This window comes from Fundulus heteroclitus, chromosome 6, assembly GCF_011125445.2.
Source record: "Fundulus heteroclitus isolate FHET01 chromosome 6, MU-UCD_Fhet_4.1, whole genome shotgun sequence".
NCBI classification, from domain to species: domain Eukaryota; kingdom Metazoa; phylum Chordata; class Actinopteri; order Cyprinodontiformes; family Fundulidae; genus Fundulus; species Fundulus heteroclitus.
Genome location: NC_046366.1, coordinates 2,761,719 through 2,779,775, shown reverse-complemented (window position 1 = coordinate 2,779,775; position 18,057 = coordinate 2,761,719). Strand labels below are relative to the sequence as shown.

The 18,057-nt window shown below is 40.1% G+C and overlaps 1 protein-coding gene across 9 annotated transcripts in view; it reads left to right on the top strand.

Annotated features, from left to right (window-relative positions):
- The window catches only part of pde4ca (phosphodiesterase 4C, cAMP-specific a), a 63,961-nt gene that overhangs the window by 34,482 nt on the left and 11,422 nt on the right, over positions 1–18,057 (top strand). For 3 of the 9 annotated variants that reach the window (XM_036137852.1, XM_036137853.1, XM_036137858.1), the window contains 2 exons: positions 15,162–15,353; positions 17,935–17,979. In XM_036137852.1, the coding sequence (XP_035993745.1) occupies positions 15,162–15,353; positions 17,935–17,979 (237 nt within the window). Of the gene's footprint in view, positions 1–1,640; positions 2,302–15,161; positions 15,354–17,934; positions 17,980–18,057 lie in introns of those variants that run through there. The other 6 variants (XM_036137855.1, XM_036137854.1, XM_036137856.1 and 3 more) reach the window with 4 other exon arrangements.

Here is an 18,057-nt window from a genome sequence, read left to right as displayed (position 1 = left end):
TGATTCTGGTGTGACAAAACCTTTGGAAACCACTGAAATAAATACAAAGTGAAAAGAGCAAACGATAGCTTGCTGTAAAGAAAGAAACAAAAGAATGACATACAAAATACTTCAGTTTACTTTGTTCAGTCTCAGGAAATAGAACTGAACACGGTAAGATAACAAAGGGCTTGGGTTCGCTCCATTATTCAACCATCTGTGTATGAAAAGAGAGATTACAATAATGGAGAGCCTCCCTTTGGGTGAGGCTGCCTTGGAACTGACAAGTCCCGAGCCTGCAAACACAACTTGTGTTCTGGATTATATTTGTTCTATTCTCAAGATCATAACATGCTTCAAAATTATAAATGAAAGACCAGGGGCTGATGGTAATATGACAACACACTGTGCCTTGCAAAAGTCCTTTAAGCCTTCTGACATTTTGTCATTTTACTACCTTAAAACAAACTTAAATGTGTTTTATTTTATATGATAGAATTCTCCCTACCTTTTGCTTTAGTCTGTCACATAAAATCCCTTAAAATTTAATTTGTTTGTGGTTGTAATGTGAAAAAGTCCGGAAAAGGTTCTGTGCATATTTATACTTTTTGCAAATCCCTGTATTTGTGTTTGAACAAAAAGTTGCGTCTGGGATCCTTTTGCATTCTTCTGTCCTGAGCAAACTGGTTCACCGTTTAGAGGAACGGGTGTCTGCCTGTTCATGGTTGCCATATGATTGCACAATATCTCTCTGAAGAAGAGGTTAGTGGGTCAGATTTGCTATGCACAATAGACTGGGTCGAATTTAAATTGGGCTGAGTGCTCTCGCAGAACAGGATTTTTAAAAGTATGTTCAATGTAGCTTGCAAAAAGTTTTCTTTTAGATCTGAATATCAGTTACTGGGCCTGGATAAGCATTGGAATCATGGATTTGCTGATCCTCAGTCAGATATGTCCCGTACCTTCATGAAAAGCACAGAAGGCAGGCCAGCAAAGGTTTCAAATGTAGTTTTCACATTTCTAGAGTCTGCCGCTGGCAGTGAATGACCTTACATGCTCATGCCTGAGCTTGTCTAGTTGACAATATTTAGAGTGGGTGCATGTGTGTGTGTGTGTGTGTGTGTGTGATCGCAGTGAGCCGAGTCCTCAGAGCTGCTTACTATAATACCCTATCATACTCCTTCTGTCTTCAATGGCTTTACTGAAAGCAGACAGGGCTTACTGCCACGCATACACGCTCTAACACAGATAGAGGACACACTCCATCTGGAGAGGATAATATGTCCTTCCACTGCTTCAGGATCCGCACTGTTTGCGTTAAAGAGAACTAAAGCCAAGATAGACAGAGGAGGAGTGTAGGAGCAGGCTGCAGGAACTTTAACATTCAAGGAAGACAAGAGCCCCCCACCCCCCCACCCCCACCCCACCCCCAGTCCTGAGCTCCAGCCTCCCTCTGAAACCCATTCCCACTTTTAATGTGATGTACACTTGCTCAGTCACATGCCTGCACACACACACACACAATAAACAGTCTTTTACACACTAACAGGTTACGCAGATCTGTGCACAGTCTAAGGGGTGTGACAAAGAATAGTCATACAAAGGACGGGCCTATGGTAGCAGGGAAAGGTCTGCATTTGTTCTGTGATTAGAGGTGTAGCAGACAGAGATCAGAGGGAAACACAAGAAGAGAGAGAGAGAGGGAGCAGACAGAAAGTGAGCGAGGGTAGAGACTGAGCCACATTTAGACTCCGAGCAAAGACAAGATGTACATGTGGGGCCGACTAATGCCGAGGGTGATAGCAAGCGCTCTCTCAGCCTGTAGGACTATCCAGCAAACTGGGAAAGCACGACTCAGAGGAATTTAGTCTCAGGAAAGCATAAACTCCGAACCTGCAGGTCTAATCTTAGAAGGGCCAGATTTTCACCGGCAGATTGGATCGACCCAGTCACCCTGGCTCTGTGTCAGAGATCCTTGTCCTAGAGTTGCCTTCCACTCCTGCCGGGGGGATGAGAACCCTCAAGAAGTCGTGGCGAGCCGGACGACCTGACAGCACAAACCAGACAAGGAAGCGCGCCGGGTTTTACAGGGATGAGAGCGGCCACAAGCTGAGGAGCACGAAGAGGGGGAGAACAGCCGAGCGACCCAGAAGAGGAGGGTGAGGACGGTTTAAAGAAAGTAGGCTAAAGAAAGATGAGTGTGCCGGCGAACTGCGGCTTCTTTTACTCTGTGGAGCGGAGTGTAACTGTGCGGACTGGGAACATTCAGGGCTCACCGCGCGCCGTCAACAGGCCCATAGACATCACACACAAACGCAGGCGGTAATTAAAAGCTACATCACTTCCTCACACTCACTTCTTTTTATCTGTCACTCCTTTCTTCTGCTTTCTGTGACCACCCAGACATGGACAATGTGTGTGTGAGCAGATTCTCCCGCTGGCTCTGAGAGGTTGCACGTGGTTCTGGTTGCAAAAAAGTCTGCTGGTGAGGTCAAAGGTCGTTTTTCTGTTTGAAATACTGCTCTGATTTGAAGTGGCTCAGAAATCCGCTGCCCAGCGGTGGTTTTCTTCATGCTACTGTAATTCTAACAGGAGCTCAATCTTTCTGTTGTTGGTACATCTTGCACTGGTTATGACACTTTTGTATTCAGTTAATTTTTAGATTTTAAACTGCGCAATAAGAAATATCCTTGTAAAACACAGGAGAAGATAGATTTTATTGGAACCATTCCTTTCCAACGAATTCATACCAACAGAAAGTCCAAATAACGCACAATATGACCAGTTCACTAAAGCTTCAAATAGAGTGTTAGCATCAAAATAATCAAAAACCGTTCAACCCCAGTTACACATCAGTCAAGTCCATACCCTACTGTTCATTAATTCACTCATACAGCAGCTCATACATGAGCTGAAGTTTGCTGTGATAGAATCCAACACATTCTGTAGCGTGAGAAAGACGAATATCTGCGCATGAGACTGATCCAGTTGGGAAGACGTTCCACTGATTTATAGCTGCAAAAAATGATGTTTTACATCATGCAACACTGTGCTGAAACCATACCATACTGTGCTTGATCTCATTTCTTCTGAACAGTGTGTAAAAATAGGGTTAAGGGGAAATGAACCTAGAAGTCTGAGGACAGATGTGAAATAATCTTTGCATTTAATTGTGTGCTTGAGACATTAATAGGAAGACATATTTTTGTGTTTAAGAAGATTGAAAGATTGAATTTCTGTATTTCTTATTTTCTGTAATAATGCAACCTTTTTTCTCTTTTTTAGAAGAGAAAAATCTATAAACTGCTGACTTTTGTCAGCTGTAAAACTTAGACAAACATCCTTCAGTCCTTCAGATTTTCCACACCAGCATTTCCCATAATACTTATTTGTCATATATGCTGTTACAGTAAATTCTTGAATGGTGCCTCTGTTCCCACATTCTGCTCTGTTAAGGAGATTATTACAATATATTTTATTTATTTTTTTATTATTATAAACTTGTCACTGCTGTTCGCACATAGTGTTTGAAAAGTGTTCGGAATTAGACTTTTGTGTTGTTTGATTTTACATAATAAAACCCATGTAGGATCCCTTCCTGCTACCTGTAGTTTGATCTGTTGCGCCGTGGCTAAACCTTCTTTTCAGCATGGCTTCTTATTTGAGAGCATTTGATGCTATTGTGATGTTTTAGACTCCTAGCTGCATAGTGCCTCCATATAATCTGTGAGGTAAGGATATGTTTACATCCTGCTCCTCAGTCCCAATTCTCAAGCTGCTTCTTTGCTTATCAGATGTTATGCAAGAAGTTGTTTGCAACTGTTTTTTAGAGGCCAGTGGTACCTTCTTATTTTATACAACCCAGGCAGAAAATCATTAGCAAATGACATTCCATTAGAAGGAATCAAACATGGAGCAGCGATTATTGGATGGGCGAGCCCCAAAGCAGGTTTTCAACTTTACTTTAGGATTTTTAATTTGTTGTATGTTTCAGCACATTTTTGTGTCACTTTAAAATGACTTTTAACCAACTGTTTGGTATAAGTTAGGGAGTTTTGATGCCAAAGTGCAGGGCAGTTACATGGTACTCCTGTCATGACCAGGTAGTGGAAGGACCCAAACGCAGATGCAGAGGATGAAGACGATATTTCATGATGAATTTGGAAACTTACAGACGTTGCAGGGGAGCTGAATAAGAAGGGCATGGAGAAACAAGGTGGCAGGAGACGTACGTCAATAAGGGAAACAGGAAGGAACAGAGGATAGAACACTGGAGGAACCAGCAAATGGGAAGAGAAGATTGGACAGCTTATATACAGGGAGAGGGAGCAGAGAAGGCATGGAGTACATGTGAAAGTAATCAGATGAGTAACTGAACGACAGCGGAGAACAATGAGGGCAGAGAGCTGAGGGAGAAGGAGAATGATAGAGCGAGGCAGAAAGAGAAACACTGGAAGAAATCTAACGGAATATAATACCAGAAAAATAATAGAGTGAACAAGGGACAGAACCCACTCCCTAATCTGCAAAAGGAAAAATAAACACTTAACCTTAAACCCTTAATGATGACAAATTAAACAGATCCAGTAACTATAAAAGAACCAGTGCTAAAACACAACAGAAAATCAAAACACAAACACCTGGAGACACCGCCATATCATTTTGCAAATGGTCTGTGGAATTTATAAAGTACAAACTGAGAAAAAAAAGCTGCAGGCATGTGCCCAACAGATGCTTTGTATCTCCAGCAGCACTCTGGCCTGTATAAAGACTGCAGTTTTTTATGGAGTCTGACTGTACATCTGACAGACTGCACCTCAACATGCATAGATGCACCCGGGAACACCCACACTGACACAAGCAGACCAGACAAAAGCTGTACAGGAATGTACTGCAGAATCGTTTCTATGTCTAAATCTTTCCTTTTAAGAGCTCAGCAACACCAAGGTTTTATAGAAATGGAACTTTCTTGTATTTGCATCTATGTGTGGAAGAAATGGTTCTAAAATGTATTTGCCTTGCCAGCAGGTAAAGGCTGACATTTCCATTGTTGTTGCTCCTTCTGAACACAGAACAAAAGTCTTAATTTTATTTGAGAAAATTTCCTGACCATTTCTCTTTGCTACAGAAATACATTTAATGATCTTCATCACACATATCTGGGAAACAAATCAAATTAGTTCTTACCAGATGTGTGCAGCTGCACTTATGGAGAAGCCAGATACGTTGTTTTTTTTTTGTTGAGAAACTTCACTTCAGATGAATCAACGGTTGTGATATTTGGTCAAAGTGAAGCTTTCAGATGTAAGAACACATTACCCACTGTCATGCATGTTGGTAGCATGATGTCATGGGGTTGTTCTGTTATAACGGTCTGTTGCACTAACTGGGTGGAAAGTTAAAAAGGAGGACTACCTGATTCTTCAACTTCCCCTCAAAGAAACTTTAATGGTTGAACCTTAGAAACGATTGCATGTTCCAAATGGACAACACATGCTCACATTAAGCTTTTGAAATGGCCTGGACCTTAACTCTGATGGATAGTAAAACAACTACTAGTGGAAATGTATTTATTTATACATTTGAGTATGAGGAATTTTGAACCTGTTTATAATAGAGAAAATTCTGTTCAGATTTGAGCATAAATATGACATCCGTCCCCAAGATGAACTGGTATAAGTATACTTCCATATAAATTAGAAACTGTATTTAAGTACAGAAGTCTAGTGCTGATTAGGCTTGCAAATATATGCAATACAATAAACTAAACAACAATGTACTTTACTCCTCTAGGCAGGTGCAATTTATTTCTCAGCTACAATTAATGATACATTTACTGTCCACAGGCTGCTTATATCCATGAACTTTTTGTGCTATCTGCAACCAGAAAAGACAGAAAGCGTTTGGCAGCTGTGACAGTAATGGAGGTGATGGAAAAATTCAGAAAGATTTGTTTTTCTCAACAAACCTCAGAGAGCTGATAGAAATGGGAACTTTGCTGGCCATCGGAGAGCGTGAGTAATTTAACGTGGATTAAGAGTTTTACAGAGCTGACACTTTGTCTTACTGCGTATGAGTGATGTTGAGTTGAGCTTAAGAAGTGTATTTATTAGAAACCTAAAACTTTCAGCTTTACCTTCAGCCTTGGAGCAAAGAAGAGTTGCTGTCTGAAGCCAAACCTACTTCTGAGAGTCATTCTGATACTGCAGAATCATTTATTTATTTTTTTAGCCCTTAGATAGTTTTATAGACACACACAAGCAAACAAAAAAAGGTGGTGGTGGGGGGGGGGTGAGGTTCCATGTGTTTTGGCATTGGTTTCCAAGGCCTCTTTTCTGTTCTGCAAACAAGGCTGGTCACATTGCATTGCAATACTTTATTCAAAGACTTTACATAGAGTGTATGTTCCACCTCTTCTGTGTTTCCTCGCCAACAGATGGTGCAGAGTCAAGCAGGCTCACGGGTGTTAAGGGAACACAGCACTTAGAATCAGGGATGGCTCAGGCTTTACAATGTGACTGCTGTCTTGGACTGTGTTTTCTGCAACAATGAAGAAAACTGTATGGACAATGCAGGTTAAAATGTGTAGCAAAACAAATGTTCTAATATTAGCATATTGTGAATCGGTGTGCAAGTGTATGTCATTGATCGTCCTGATGTCCCTGAGTTAAAGTGACTGCACTGGTCGCACCAGTAGGCTAAAGACTGCTGCTGTAGTGCCCAGACTCTGAGACTCTCTCCCTGAGCATGAGAACTGTAGACTCAGAGGTCTCAGTGAAATCGCTGCTTAAAACGCATCTTGTTAAACTGACCGGTAAAGGTCCTGGGCCCTAATTTCACACACTGGAGCTTCTTTTGCTTACTTTTTGAAATTATTCTCTGTATTTTTCATCATGTTTTTAACATTTTATGTGCTACTTTGCTTTATGGATTTTATATACTGTGAAGCACTTATTTATATGTTTTTATCTGTAAAAAGGGCTATATAAATAATTTGGACTTACTTGATGATGTCGTTATAGCAGCAGCAGGCTGGAGCAGTGGACCATGAGATTGTGGACTGAACTCCAAATAGAGCAACTTTGCTGTAATATGTTAGCTGCTCAGGTTTAAAAGTAGCAGCATCAATCAACAAACTTTTAGAAGGTAGCTAGTGTGCTGTATCTGACTTTCTGATCTCTAAACACTTCGCTGATGCTGGTGATAGCTAAAAGGATTTCATCCCTCAGCAACTTGTTCTTTTCAGTTATTTACCAGTGACCAATTTCTTGCGGCATGTCTAGTGAAAAGCTATTGAGTTTATGTCTGCAATGAACTAAACAGGATGTTGTTCATTCCGTGTGGCACAGAAAGGAGGAGACTGTAAATCATTGCATGAATATTAGCTGCTGCATAGATGGTAAGATTAGTTTGATGGTGAGGTAGAGATACGTGAGAACAGAGAAACAAGAAGTTAACCCTTCTCTAAGGAAGAACCTCAGTCACAAGCAGAGCAAAAACAGCCATGCAAGCTCTCTTTGGTTCCTTGTGTTTTCACCTACCTAAAAACCAAAGTGTCCCACTTTGTTCAAATGTGATTTATATGCAATTCATCTTAATTGTAATTCTTACAAATCTCAGATGGAAAAATCTTGACATTTTGACTTTATGTAAAAAAAAAAAAAAAAAAAAAAAAGTAAATGAGTTCAACTTAGCATTATGGTTCAGATTCTGTCCCACGTCACTGAGCTCAAATATGTGTTTCATGTAGTAAATAGATTCTAGCTGCGATGACTTCAGTCTCTTTTGAATAAATGGCTGAACCTGTAAGGCAAGTTGACTTGGGTGCAACTAATTCCATCTGGCTGTGTCACAGCAAAGGCCTGGGAATGATGAAGGAAGGTTCAAATGACAGCTAGTCCTGCTTTACAGGCCCGTCTCTCACGCTGCCCGGTAGCTCCTGTATTTTAATGCTCCCCAGATGGGATTGATGTTGCCATGACAGGCGGTGACGCAGAAAGGGTGTCAAGTATCAGGGCGACAGGCTACCATCAATCACACTTCTCACCAGCCAGACGCTTTAATAAAAAACATATATTAAGTCCCTTTTCTTTACCCCTCCCTCACTTGTCTGGGGTTGAATGATTTGCTCTTCGTTGGAATGTTAGCTGTTGTTTTAGGGTGAGAAAGTAATTGTTGGATTTATGTGTCTGGTTGGGATGTGTGCCACTATGGTCCCCTTTTAGCCCGTATGGCTGGATTCCACTTCCCAGATAGTGTCGTCTCAATGGCAGAAACGTGTTTGGGTCCAAACCAAAAGAAGTGGCATGTGTTGTTGGATTTCTTACAGGTCACTGTCTCCTGTGTGTAGCATTATGAGTGTTCTGTGGGCAGGCAATAATGTCATTATTTTCCAGCATTAGTGCAGTGTTCCATAGAAATAGACTTTAAGGCCTTTACTTCATTTTACTCATAGAGTACTTTTAAATCATTCTATAGGGGGGGTCTCTGTACTCCTTGTTAAACAATGTTTACACCCAGACGTCAAGAAGGGACAAACCACATACTGGCTCTAGGGGGAGCTCTAGTCACTGAATTTATTGACTGAGTAATAATCCTTTATTTGATCACTCCCAGCAGCTTCACTAAAAGGCCTGCAGAGGGGCTGTTCTCTGATATAATCACATGGTTTGCTTAGAGTATCTTCCCTCTGTAGCATAGTTGACTTAGAAACCTAGGCAGGTCCTACACTACACATGAAATATCACTGAATGGGAAATAAACTTAACCTTAAATAACCATGTATATATATACACACACATATACATATAGCCACTCTGTGTTGCGGTCATTTAGAATGAACAGATTGAATGTGCAGATAAAGATCAATTAAAAAATAAAATGTTATGTCCAGTGTCACTAGTAGGTATTCAAACCCTCATACTTTCTTCTATTCGAGTACACTTTGTTTTACTATTTTAGTTGGTCTATTTTAGTTGGTCTATTTTCTAACGTGTCTGTTTTTAACTTGTCTGATTTGTTTTTTCTTTGTTTATTTACATCACTTTGCATGCATACAGGACTTTGTGGGCCTTGGTTTATTTAAAGTGCTTTGCAAATAATGGTGACATGGTCCCGTTTTCTTTTAATAACAGCCAGAATGACGTAAAACTGACAATGTAAAAAGACATGTTTTCTGACATTTTTTAGTTCTAAAAATATTTAAACATAATAGGTACCTGCTGTATACAGGCCATTACAGGTTTAGACAAAAAAATGGTGTGCCACAATAATTATAAACAGCCAATGATAGAAAAGGCAGAGGAAAATGTCTAACTTCCTGCATGCACCTTGGTTGTATGATTGAGCCAGAATCCATGTAGACAGACAGCGTTTTTGCACTAAAGTAAAGGATGAAGTTGTCAGTAAAGGTGATGATGGAGGGAGGGGAAGGAGGAAGGATGTGGGGAGTCAATTGGATTTTGATGAGCAATTTAGTGATGAAGTCATTTGGGTCATTTTTAATTTAGATACTAATTTGAATTTAAAAAATAGGAGTTTTTACCAGGGCCCCGCCCCCACATATTTATACTGATGCAGGGGGGAGAAATGTACTGTCTGATGAGGGTCTGCACACTTTGTTGAAATGTCTAATGACATATGAACATAAAATCAGTACAATCTCTATTTTAAATATGTTGTGTCCCTATCAATAAATGTAAGTATTTATTGCCACAACTAGTCAATCATCCCATCAGATGAGTGCAACAAATGCAACAATCCATTAAGGCATGATGAAGAAGACTTTCTGTATTTTAAATAATGCATTTGGTTGAGATTTATTGGCTGTAGACGGTGGTGTGGTTGTTTGTATCAAACAGGCTGGTCTGAATGTTTCAGAAACTGTTGATGGGGATCTTGTCATGGTGTGTGTGTGTGTGTGTGTGTGTGTGTGTGGGGGGGGGGGGGGGGAGGAGGTAATGTTAGACAGTATGGCAATAATATCGTTGTTAAGCAATAGCCAATTTAAACAATAATGATGTCAGCATTAAAGCACAAATTATACAAGGTTCTTTATTGTCATTTTTATTTATCAGTGAGCTGTGTTCTAAAGAAAGGGATGCACTTTGTCTTCCCTGCACAGAACCTACATGACAGATAGAGGATACAGTATAAAAAGAGGAACATTTCCAGAGAAATCCCAGCCACCTAAAGATGTGGGCGAGGTTTTCAGCCAGGATCTAATTTTAGCTCAGTGTGAGCTTCAGAAAGAAACTCCGCCCTTGATATTCATGAATGGAGGGAAGATTGTGCTGCACTGTGATGCGGGGGATGGAGAGAGAAAAGGCTCAGCTATCTACCTGATGGTCTATTCTTAGCTTCGCTGTTGCCTATCTCAGCCTGCTCCCCATTATGGGCTGGCTCAAAATAGTTGCATGAAAACAGGAGGTTGGTGCAGAAACAAAAATAGAACAGATCGGAGCGCGCAGAGGCGGCTGTGAGCACTGCCTATACTGGGAATGGTAAAATGAAATTTACTCAAGCGCTAAAAACATAACCATGGGAAGATGGTAAAACCACCAAACATCAGTGGCTAAGCTGATAATATGGATGTTCTAACAAACCTAAAAACACACTGAGTCACATTGCAGTACATTGGCAGCCCACTGCCAGAGGAATGGGTTCACTGCAGAGAGCAAATTTTATTGGAATGTGTTTTGAAATGATAACAAAGATGATCATTATTCGCATTTAGGTCATAAAAGCTTACTACTGTCATTTATATGACACTGAAACCGTGTCTGTATACTGCATTGTTCTGTTTGCTTAAACGCTCCTATGCAGCAGGTCATTGGTCCAGGTTTTTGTTCTGTCGCCTGAATAGAGACACATCAGCTCCTGTTCAGCTGATGTTACATAAGAGTCTGTAATGCATCGTAACGTTAACATCATCAGGGAATGGCCCACCCAGCCAGCAGGACAATTTGTTGAAATAAGTGGGCGACAAGGAAGGCTCTGTTTAAATTCTCATGCTGCACTGCCAGGTTGAATGTCCTTCCTTTTTGTACCACAGTTTAGGTCTAGAATGTTTCCTGCTTTCTAGCTGCTGAAAAGTATTCCATGCATGCACATGGAAGCCAGGGCTGCCACGTGGCCTTCAAGAAGCTTCTCTGGCTTTAATAATCATCCCTGTTCTTTAGAAACTCGGTAAATAATGACCATGTCTCTGCAAAATTTTCATGACATCCCATTCTGCTGTACTTTATTTTTTAACTGTAGCAGGGAAAATGTCTCTTTAATCCAACTATCAAAAGTAGGAGGAAAAAGTGCAAGCCTTTATTGAAGCACATTGCTGTTGCTTTAGCTTGTGATCTAGTAACTCTAACCTCTGGAGGGAATATCCCGGAGACGCCTACATGGGGAGAAGGTGTCAATGTTCTCCCACACAAGCATGAAATGACCTTAAAAACATTTTTCCAGAAAGTGTTTAATAGATATGACTTAAGGTGGCTTGGTCTACATGACATCTCAGACATGCTGGGTCCGTGCTGGGATATATTCTATCACTGGAGTAACACAGATGATGCAAAACTTTGAATTGTATTAGACATTGTCTAATGCCAACAGAGGACGTGTGGATATGTTCTAGACAGTGTTGCCAGAACTGCCCAGGTAATCTCACACCCAAATCCCGTTCCCAAACTATTCTTGTCTTGTCCCATTGCAAAGGATTAATATTCTGGATCATAACATATATTTTTTAAATATTTATCTTTGCATAGGGATTCAGAGCAAGTACTTCATCTATTACATTTTTTACTGCCGATGATGCAATAGCAAGATGCTTGACAACAAAACTTCTAAATTGCACAAATTTAAAGAAGTGGATTTTTGGAATATCATAGCATTTCTGCAACTCATCAAAGGACATAAGTATACCTTTGTCAAATACATCTTTAATAGAAACCACACCCTGTTTATGCCAACATTGAAATACTGCATCATTTTTGGAATGGCTGGAAAAGATGATTGTTCATTGAAGGTGAAAACATACTTAGTTGTCCAAGATGAAAATGTCTCCTAAATCGGTGTCAAATTTTCAGAGAATGTCGTCCAACAGCATTAAGCATTGGGGAGGCTGGACTGTAGGCATTGATGAACGCAGTAGCAAAGTAAGGGAGGTTGCTGAATCACTGTCTGTCTCCATACCAGCCCATAAAGGCCCTGATTTGTCTTCCAGAAGGATATCCAACGTCTTAGTTTGCTGATGTTTGTGGCCCAGTTGTAATATATAAAACTTGGCAGTCCTACAGCCCTGTTGCTTTTGGCTTCTCCAAAAACTTTTTTTTCATTCGTGGTACAGTGGTACAGAATGAGGAAATCAATTTATCTCTTTCCCCAAATACTGCTTTAGGTAGGAAATGAGGGACCATTCACAAAAAGTAGTAAACAAGGCAGTACTGCAGAAAACCTTAATAATATTCATGATGATTTCTTTCATCCTCCACCCTCAGAAATCTGAAATCTGATGTTTTCCACACATTTGCACATCTTTCACTCCTATGACTGAATGTTTCATACTCAGTTCAGTTGTCTCCTGAATTTCTCTTTAAGTAGTTAGACTTCATGTATGTTTATTCATCTTGATTTGTTTTGGCACTTAATTAATCATTAATATTTAAAAAAAAATTAGTTATGAATAACTAGATCCAACATAATCAAGACATTTTACAGGTGAAATGTAAATGTTATTCTGAGAACAATTTGCTGAGAATTGTTTCCTTTCTACAAAGTATGCAACTGGAGCTCCTTGATTAGGTAACATGTACCCCATCAGAACTGATTACTGATAGATTGGACTGGATAAGAGAAATATATTTGTTGTTGCAACTGGTGAGATTTCTGATACATAAATAGCATTAGCTAGACTGTTCAGCTGCTCCATTTAATGGTGTTTTGGTGTCTGTACAACTTTTCCACACCTATAAAAGTCAGAACAGTTATGATATGAAGACATCCAGTATTTTGGTGCTTAATCCATCTTCTCACAGTAATTGTTGCACGACTTAAAAGGCAAGATTTGCTATAACTCTTTGACACTGAACCTTCTGTAATGAGCCACACTGACAGCAAAGGATACTAATAAGGGGACTTGTGAACACATTTAAATTCACTGGATTTTATTTGGTGGTGTCAGGTGACCTGTCCAGGGTGTACTCTGCCTCTTGCCCATTGACGGCTGGAGATAGGCACCAGCACTCCTCGCGGCCCCAATAGTGATAAATGTGTTGGAAAATGGATGGATGGATGGATGTATGTTGATAACCATGTCTCCTTTTCTTTTACCTATGTTGTGATGGGTTTTGTTGGTCTTTCACATGAAATCACTGTATATAAAATAAAAAATGTATTTAGAAATTCCAGTAGGATATGTCCTGGTACTGCAGGCTAAACATTTTAGTTTTTAATCGAAACATTTAAGCTGCTCAACGGATAACCCAAATCTCTAGCATTCCTTTCACCTCAAGCAGCACTTAATATGTGGAAGCAAAGCTTGCTGATGACAATCGCTGCTAGCCTGTACTGTTATTGCATGAAACTATTTAAATTAGATAGTTAGTGGTCTCTGTGTTGCCCTGTGATGGACTGGTGACCTGTCTAGTTGTACCCTGCTCAATGACTGCTGGAGATAGGCGACCACTCCCTGGGACTAGAAGATGGATGGATGGATGAAGGAATCTATTTAATTTTGAGAGATTGCTTTACATTTATATATTAAAAAACATCCTTTAACAGAGGATGGCAGAGTCCCTCAGACGGACGATGTGTTGGCAAGCAGAGCTGCTCGCCGAGGAAGTCTGCCTGGCTTTAAATGTCAGCAGAGAGGCTTTGGGAAATCATGAAGGTGGATGAGGGCAGAGACGTGGTCAGACTGTAAAGAAGGGCCCAGCTGTGCCCTGATTTTCTGTTCTCCGCTGCATGCATGCCAGAGTCTGTCTGAGCTGGAGGAACTCCTCCTTACCTGAACGCTGGGCTATTTTTAGACTTCACGTCAGTAGCCTGATGCTAATTTTATGCCATGCTGTTCACTCTCAGCCCTTCCACACATGCCACATGCTTCACCTTCACATCTCACCTTCACACACATCTGAAATAAACATCACGTTTTTCTTTTGTATCAAGACTGGCTTATCAAAAGAGAAACCACCAACAAATAGATCCACTCTTTGCTGAAAGGGATTCCCTGTGTTTTAAGTATGTTGCTGGAATGAATGAAAAAGTATTTTTTTTCCCAGTCTGTTGAACGTAAAACTGTTTTGCAGATGGACCCGGCCAGTCTTTGCTTTTATTGCCTTCAGTTCTGATTTTTTTTTTTTTATTGGAATGCCATTTTTGGTTCTGTGATCGCGGTGAGAAGCCCCCCGTGTTGCTCTCATCAGAACTGAAGCTCATTCTTTGTCTGTGGCTCTCAACGACACACCGGCTTCAGTTTAATATGACAGTTTTGTTTTACTTTTCTCTGCAGCCATTGATGTACAGAATAATGTAGAGGGGATTTTATTTTCCTTCATGGGATTATATTATCTGATGACTGCACATATTTCACAATCTTATCTTGTTTTCTGACACTTTTTTTAGAGTGTTCCTGCTATGATGATTCTTCCTTCAGTTATAAACTTTATTCTGTTCAGAACATGAATGTTTTAATGTGAGGGAATCTTGTGACATGTTTAGAAGGGGGTGATATTGTTTCATTGCCTTAATTACTAGAAGAATACTTTCATTGTAGAGAAATGATACACTCCCGTTTGGTTTGGTTTTCCTGTCAGATAAAGTTCACTTTGGACAGATTGCAGTTATGAGATGTGAGCAGGTCAGGGGTCACGGCTTGATTTTACTGTCACATTCTAAATCTAGTCTAATGAGGAGGACAACACAGTGCCTGCTGACTGACCAACAACATTCTGTATGGTCCTCATGTTCTCCAGTCGGTCCTGTTGGATACCTGAAATAGTCACAAGCTTACCCAGAATGCTTGTCAGAGAAAATCAGACAAACTGAAACATGATCATTTGACTCTCCAATGCATGTCTGTGAGTGGGATCTGGCTCCTTTCATTTTCTTCTCATGGTGTTTCCTGAAATGTCCTAGTCATTGAACTGTACAACTCTCTAATTCTCCGTTCTGTTGTGTCTTCTTAGTTTTGATGTGGAGAATGGCTTATCAGTGGGACGCAGCCCCCTGGACGCCCAGGGCAGCTCCGGTTCTGGTCTGGTCCTACAGGCCAACTATCCACACAGTCAGAGGCGGGAATCCTTCCTGTACCGCTCTGACTCTGACTTTGACCTTTCACCCAAAGGTCCCTCCAGGAACCCATCCTCAGCCAGTGATCTGTAAGTTCATTTCCTTCACTCTTCCATTGGATGACACGTTTGACCCTTTCATTTTTTTACAGGAAAATCTACAGAACTAGTTTTGTTGTGCCTGAGGAACCTCCCTTTCTTCCCCTCCATTGTCTCAATGATAACATCAGAAGAAATTAGAAATCATAAAGAAAGTTATTTCTATAGCTAAAAATCTGAAATCTTCATGATTTCCCGTAGGTTCCTTTGCACAATGCCCTAATAATGGGATTTCAAGATAAATTGCATGCAGGGTTGTTGCCCACTATACTATACTATACTATACTATACTAGACTATACTATACTATGTCATACTGGACTAGACTAGACATTCTTAGTTATCTAATCTAGACTATACTATACTATACTATACTATACTATACTATACTATACTATACTATACTAAAATATACTATACTATGTCATACTGGACTAGACTAGACGTTCTTAGTTATCTAATCTAGACTATACTATACTATACTATACTATATTATACTATACTATACTAGACTATACTATACTAAAATATACTATACTATGTCATACTGGACTAGACTAGAAGTTCTTAGTTATCTAATCTAGACTATACTATACTAGACTATACTATACTAAAATATACTATACTATGTCATACTGGACTAGACTAGACGTTCTTAGTTATCTAATCTATACTATACTATACTATACTATACTGGACTAGACTAGATGTCTTTAGTTATTTATCAGCTGATTTATTTAGTTATTTAGCATAGTTTAATCTTTTCTGAAATTGTAATATTTGGATTTCCAACCATTGCTCACTTGCTCAAACATTCAATGCTTCGTTGCTCTTGTTGTTATGAATAAGCATTTGCGGATACTGAGTCCCAGTCAAATACTTCAACACAGTTCATAAAATCAATGTCATGTTTGTGTAGTGACATAACACAATATATTCAAGACGTTATTACAGTATAACTATTACATTTGCTCAGCTATGGCATTTATGATGCTGCATTCTCCATTTTCCCTCATGGTGACAGATACACTGTGTTTGATTCTCTGTCTTTACACAAATATGAACTTTATTGGCGTTCCATTTTTAACACAAAGGGATTAATATTTTACTGGTTCACCTTTTGCAACATTATGACCTTCAACTCTTCTGAGAATGCTTTCCACCAGGTTTAGGAGTGTGTTTATAGGAAATTCTGACCATGCCTCCAGAAGGGCATTTGTGATGCTGAAAAAGAAGCCCTGGCTCTCAGTGTCTGCTCTAATTAATCCTAAAGGTTCACTATCAGATTGAGGTCAGGACTCCATGCAAGCCAGTCAAGTTCTTTCACACCAAACTGGCCCTTCCATGTCTTCATGGGCCTTGCTTTGCACAATGGTACACAGGCCATCCCCAAATAGATCCCACAAAGTTGGGAGAATTATATTGTCCACAATGTTTTGTTATGAGGAAGGATTAACTCCTGAACAACTGCCCCATAATCCCCTCTGGACGTGACTTTACACTTGACAAAATGTAGTCAGGCGATTGCGGTTCTCCTGGCAACTGGCAATCCCGGACTCATCCATTGGCTTAGCAGACAGAGAAGCATGTTTCGTCACTCCAGGGAACGTTGTCTCTACTGCACTAGAGTCCTGTTATGTTGTGTTTTACATCACTGCACATGAGCTAATCACGAATTTGGAAGGGCCTAAATCCCATGACCCTGCTCAGTGACTTCACATGGGCTACATTTTTAGATTTTTACAGCTTACTGTGAAACATTTAATAATGAGGAACTATCCTATCTTATTGCACGTGTAGCATCCTATCGCAGTATGAAGGTTGAATACACAGAGTTCCTGAGAGAAACTCATTCATTTGTAGAAACTGTCTCCTAAAACAGTTTATCTATATCAGTTGTTTCTCAGCATACCGTTGATGTGACAGGTACATCAGTGTTTGATAAACACACATCTTGCTTCTGCTGTTTTCATATGGAGCAGAGTTTTTTTAATGTCAGGCTAATTTTAGCACCTTTACTCTCTTCTTGGATGACCTGTTTAGAACTGGCCATGTAATATATTTCAGTGTTGGTTCAGATTGTTGTGCAGACAAAATGTACATATGTTCTTGAACTACCCTACCCTACCCTAACTCAGCATTTTTCTTGAACTCCTTAAAATTTAGAGACAAACTAAGTAAATCACTAAGAGCTGCAGAGCCGACCTGAACACAAAAGTTCAAACAGTGTGTGCAGGATGTGTGAGGTCTGCAGAGATGTTAGCTGCCCTTTTCCTGAGTCCAGACCGGTACAAGACCTAGATGGATGTCAGCCCCCAAGACCCTTTCTGCAGAACTAATTGTTCATTGTGATTTGGACCCGTCCTGTTTCGTGCATGAGCCAAAGCACACAGTGATGGATGTGTACAAAACAGACTGAATAGTAGATAAAGGTGATGGTTCTGGGTATATGTTTAGTCTCTATTAAATCAACCTGAAACAAGCCCCAGGTTCATAATGTCTAAGTACCTTCACATTCATCCAGTGAGTAGTCCCAGGTCTCCTTATGCACTCTTGCATATCTCTTTTTGAAGGGAAGAAAGCTTGAAGCACTGGGAGGTCAACTGGTTGTCATCGCGGTGAGAAGATCAAGCAGAATAAAACAATAAAACACACTTTGTCTCCTAAATCCCTCCACTGCTTTGCCTCTAAGCCGA